General features: G+C 38.5%; 1 protein-coding gene across 10 annotated transcripts in view; it reads left to right on the top strand.

Annotated features, from left to right (window-relative positions):
• LOC108693946 (CUGBP Elav-like family member 2) overlaps nucleotides 1-5,335 on the top strand; it is a 560,873-nt gene extending 555,538 nt beyond the window's left edge. For 6 of the 10 annotated variants that reach the window (XM_018203179.1, XM_018203170.1, XM_018203174.1 and 3 more), the window contains 2 exons: nucleotides 354-584; nucleotides 737-1,585. In XM_018203179.1, coding sequence (XP_018058668.1) covers nucleotides 354-584; nucleotides 737-864 — 359 coding nt within the window. In that variant the 3' untranslated portion in view covers nucleotides 865-1,585. Of the gene's footprint in view, nucleotides 1-353; nucleotides 585-736; nucleotides 1,586-3,685 lie in introns of those variants that run through there. The other 4 variants (XR_001932057.1, XM_018203173.1, XM_018203175.1 and 1 more) reach the window with 4 other exon arrangements.
• Nucleotides 5,336-5,407: the final 72 nt, after the last annotated feature.

Here is a 5,407-nt window from a genome sequence, read left to right on the forward strand (position 1 = left end):
TATAATGTGCTTATTTACTCATTATATTCAGAGTAGACTGAAGTGATCAGATTCTGTAAATTCAAATCAGAATCTGTTTGGTGTGTCTCTGTAAGCTGGGACGTGCCAAGCCAATGTAAAGTTGTATATTGAACAAGAACTGTTCATCATGAAGTGATATAAATCGAGTTTTGAGAAATAGTTAGTAGAATTAAGATCTGATTACATTTAAAATTATTTATTTAAAAATATACATTGTTTTTTAGCTTTTTTAACATGTGATTTATATCACTTCGAAAAATATACAACTGGGATTGTATTCCCTGCGATTGATGATATAGCGAGAGCATACCACCAACATACTCGGATTTCAGGGTTCCCCGCCTTCACGGCGGCTGCAGCCGCTGCGGCGGCAGCAGCGCAGAAGACCAAGTTCACCAGCACGGACAAGCAAATCGAGGGTCCCGAAGGTTGCAACCTCTTTATATATCACCTACCGCAAGAATTCAGCGATACAGACCTCATTTCTACCTTTTTGCCCTTCGGCAATGTCATATCCGCCAAAGTTTTCATAGATAAGCACACGCACATGAGTAAATGCTTTGGTAAGTTGAATTAACATTGAATAACAATAACAAAAGAATGTTTGAATATACAGATAAATTTTGTGATGAATACGAGTAATACAGATAAATTTTGTGATGAAACGACATAATACAGATGAATAGAATCCATGTATCTTATAATATTGTTTTAGGTTTCGTATCGTATGACAATGCGTCGAGCGCGCAAGCGGCGATCCAAACGATGCATGGTTTCCAGATTGGCATGAAGCGACTGAAGGTCCAGTTGAAACGGTCCAAGGATGCCTGCAAGCCGTACTAGCTGACGTCACAGAACGTTCGTAGGTAGATACCAAGGACTTCTCGGACATCTTGGCTCGACGACGTCCTTAGTCTGGACGACGCTCGTGCATTTAATTAACAACCGCGATGGTTGATTATTCCGCAGCGGAATCGCGTCTAGCGATAGGTCTAGGTAGACAAGCGAAAGTATTAGGTGGCCGTATTCCACAATACTCTCTAGTCAAGCAGTATTTTCCACGAAGGTAGCGAGTTAACGGGCTACAATCGAGCGTTCTCGGACGCCGAAGAGGAGACGTCGCCGCTCGACACCTTCGCCGTCCTATCGAAACGAGGCTGTGATAATCCAGAAGACTCTCTTGTCTCCATCGGACTGACTTTTCTTCCGAGGTGCAGGAACGTAATTTATTCTTTTAACGTGTCGCTTATGCGAACTGTCCCGCCGAATTGTCTTCTCTCTTCTACCTGCCAGTTCGCCCATGTGTGAATACTTTCTCTTAGTACATTTTTAATCCAACAATTTGTTTATTCCGTTCACGTCCGTGCCACGTTGCAATCGTATATCATCTGTTAACTCTTCCAGTGCCGAGTTAAATATACATAGATATCCTGCTTTTTTGATAATTCATTTCAATAATTTTTAACAGGAGACGGAATAGGATTAACGAATTAGTATTAGTTCATTACTATATCGGATCATTTGATTTCGTAGCCAATGATGATCGATTTCAGAGACTATGACCGGTATTTCTAGAGTTTATGCAGATTTAGTGAATCTGACGAGTATAATTAATCAAGATTAATAATAAACATTTGCAATTCTTTTATGAATTAATTTATGAATGAATTGTTTTTTATGTTAAAAGCGCTTTTGCGCATTGAATTATAAAAAAAATGTTGATATATATGTTGAGTATTATTTATATTTTCGTTAAAAAAGGGATTTTGCATGCAAGACATATGCGAATACTTTATTGCGCTTTCATAAAAGACAGAAATTTGCATGTAAAAGCTTCATAATGTGATTGTGAAATATCTATTCATTTTGAATTTCCTAATTCAACTTTTGCCGTCACAAAATATAGAATCGGTATTTAACTTTTAAAAAGAACAGCTCTAGACATTTCTCTGTTTATACCGAGACGTATAAAGATTTTTCGAGTTTAAATTTAACTCGATTTACGGGTTAAAGTTCGTGTCGGGTTAAAATCTTGTCCTAGGAATGGCCTTAGCGGCGCGCATTTAGCGTTAAACGTGCTCATTCACTTCTGAATTCGGTTCATCTAATTACGAAGAACATACATAATAAGCACACAGTGGAAATCGAATAGCCACGTTTATACGCTATATGCGCAATGATATAATACGGGTCTTTCAAATATTCATCCGTAATACTTGCCTGTATTTATCGCACGGTCTCGAAAATATGTTCTCTTCGAAGATGCAAGAGCCTGGCGGCACGTTCCTAGATGATGCAATCAAACTACATTTCGTTGCAAAGGCTGCCAGTAAAGCTTTCTGTGCTAACTTACTGTTGCACAAAGTGAAATTACGTACGTGAAGTTCACTAACAACGTAGCTTTTCCCCTAGGAGGGTAAGACTAGTTCGCTTTGAATTTTCACGCAGCGTTCAAGTCCGTACCTCGTAACCATTTGACGATTTGACTTTTCTCTCTGTTTTTTCTTTCTGTAATTTTTGTCTCTTTCCATTTTTTAATTTTTTTATCTTGTTCTTTATATCAATAACAGTTTGAGCTGGTAATTGAACCAGCTAATACGAGCGATAAACACAAAGAACTGTATATCTCACTCATTGTAATTATGTCAGCAGCTATTATATCGCGTGTATTTCCTTCGTTTATTGTTCGAAACGCACAGAATTCGATACGTTCTCACGTGATAATAATATCACTAAGTTTTTCTATGGTTAATCACGCTACGATGCTTTATTAGTTAGTAATACTAACATTGCCATGTGATTTTTTTTGGGGGGGAGGGGGGAGGAATGTATGCAAGCGATCGTCATAGACGGTGGACAAGTCAGTTGTTTCCATGAAAATAAAAAAGTGTAATTTATGTTCAATACAAACATTCTATTATTTTATTTATGATTTAAGTTTAATACAATTGATGACAAACAACTTTCGAAAAACTGCTATAAAAAATACTATGTAATTTGTATGACTATTACAGTCATTCTGTAATCTGAATCTGGAAACGATTGGCGAATTTCACTAATTACATCAGCAACGAGTTTTCACAAATGCGCTGTCGAACACTTGTTTCTCTTTCCTTGTGACTGTCTGTCAAGCTGAATTAAACGGACGCTCGTTGCTCATGTTTTAAAAGGACGATTCGGCAAAGTACCTGTGTATACGATGCACGGTGTCGTCGGTTTGGAGGTCCCGCAAATAATTCGTTTGAATGTATATACTTTTTAATCGTCGTTCTGTTTCTGTGTGCAATTCTCTTATCAGACATGCTTGTGAAATATTTTGTCGAAGCATTATTATAATGCAATAAAGCAATACTTCAAAATCATTTCGTAGAAAATAGTAAAATTATAATTTTAGCTTCTGATAATATATTTAATCCATTAAGTTCTCTTTTTTAAGAAAGGAATCATATCGTGCTACATGTTCGTTTTATGTCGGTTAATTAAAAATTCGTATGTGATTGTTGTTATCCGTTATTTAAAATGCATGTCTGCAAAGACAATTGGGCATAGTAGGTCCTTGCGGGACCTCGGAAAAACCGCCACCGCGCGCGTTTGCCCGGGGATGAATCTTCATATCTGGTGTGTGGTGGTGACTAACATGTCCGTGTGTTTGTTTGTGTGCCAGCAGGTGGCCTGTGACGTTGTGACCGTGTACTCTCGATCGGAGTCGCCGTGCCATGTCAGTCTCAGTCAGTCAAATCAGTATCGGTCGTTCGCTCGACCGGTCGATCGATCAGTCACGATTCCCCGGTCAGTCTCTCGATCAGTCTATCTGTGTCTGTCGGTGCCTGTACAAAGAACAACACCCGCCCATGCGCTCTCACTTCTGCTGTGAGATTCTCCGCCTTGTTGACCTCTTCTCTATCTCTTCATCTTATCTCCTCAACCTCTTTTGCGTCCATACCGCCTATCCACGAAGTCGCGACATCGTTCATACTTTACGATCGCATCGAGCGATTGCTTGTCCTCCCGATTGCAGCTGCGCATGTAAAACACTGGACGAATCCTCGGACATGCAGAAGAATTCACGGTGCTGGGCAAATGAAAGTTGTGGCCGAGAAAGTGCACATGAAATGTGGAGGAGATGAAGAAGACTGAGAAAGTGGAACAGAAAGGAGGACGATGCATCAACGACCGACCAGGGTTCCTCGAACGAAGCTAACGCGCTATGTTAACTGTCTGTCCAATCTCCCCTTCCCTTTATGTATATACAGATATATAAATACATGCATATATGTACATACACATATATGTGTACGTGTGTATGATATGTGCGTGTGTTGAGAGCGCAATGAGGAGTCTTATAGTTAATTAATGGTAAGCGATGCTCTATCGTTTCATGATGAAAGAGAACAAAAGGACAAGCGAGGAATGTGTGGCGAATGAGCTGTGTGAGAAATTTTTCTTATACATAACTATACATATACATAGTTATATATACATGTTCATAAATCGAATTATCGACTGAGAACTATTTTTATCGGCTCTATCTATCGGGATCGCTGTCGCAGCGCCTGTTTATATATAAATATGCATATGCATATGTGCGTATGTATCGCGGCAAATTGGGCGTGTAAACGAGATAAATGTATGAAGAAGCACGAGAGATGGAGAGACGGAAAGGGAAACGCGAAAGGACGAACAATGACCGTGCGGGATCGACGCGCGTGCGATTTCTTAGGTTTAAATCGTGCAAATATACCAAAAACGAAACGGATACAAAGAATTAAACAACAAAAAACCGATAGATAGCAAAGAAACGAATATAAGAGACATTTTGTAGTAATGACTTTGTGATAAGATTGTATCGTAGGGGACCGTGGTCTCAAACTGAAACTGGGCCGGATCGCTCAGGAATAAACACATCAGGCGTCACACATTTGTGCATTCAATTATTCTATATCGTTATCAAGACACTTCACGAATATAGTCAAGTACAGAAGATGCGACAAACTTTTAATGAATTTTAATAAAACGGACGAGTTTCCCGACCGTACACTTGCATCGTCTTCTTCGTCGAAATAATAAATTGCACTTTGTGCAATTAATCTTAGGAAAGAGAGATTAGATATGAGATCGATTGGACAGGTTGTCTGCATTGATTCAATGAAGTAAAAGTTTCTTATCAAGTGATATCTGAATACGAAAAAACAAAATGAATTGCTATAATAATTGTGAAATAATTTCGCAATTAGAAGAAAGAGATGCGAGACTCGAATAAGTGCATCACGCAAGATATTTTAAGATAATTCATTCTTGACAATTGAATATGAATTTGCTTCTTGGAAGTAAACAAAAATATATTTTGATTTTTTGAAAGTTCTATCGATCATGAATCGATTTATTA

This window comes from Atta colombica, unplaced genomic scaffold (genome assembly GCF_001594045.1).
Source record: "Atta colombica isolate Treedump-2 unplaced genomic scaffold, Acol1.0 scaffold111, whole genome shotgun sequence".
Classification (NCBI taxonomy): Eukaryota; Metazoa; Arthropoda; class Insecta; order Hymenoptera; family Formicidae; genus Atta; species Atta colombica.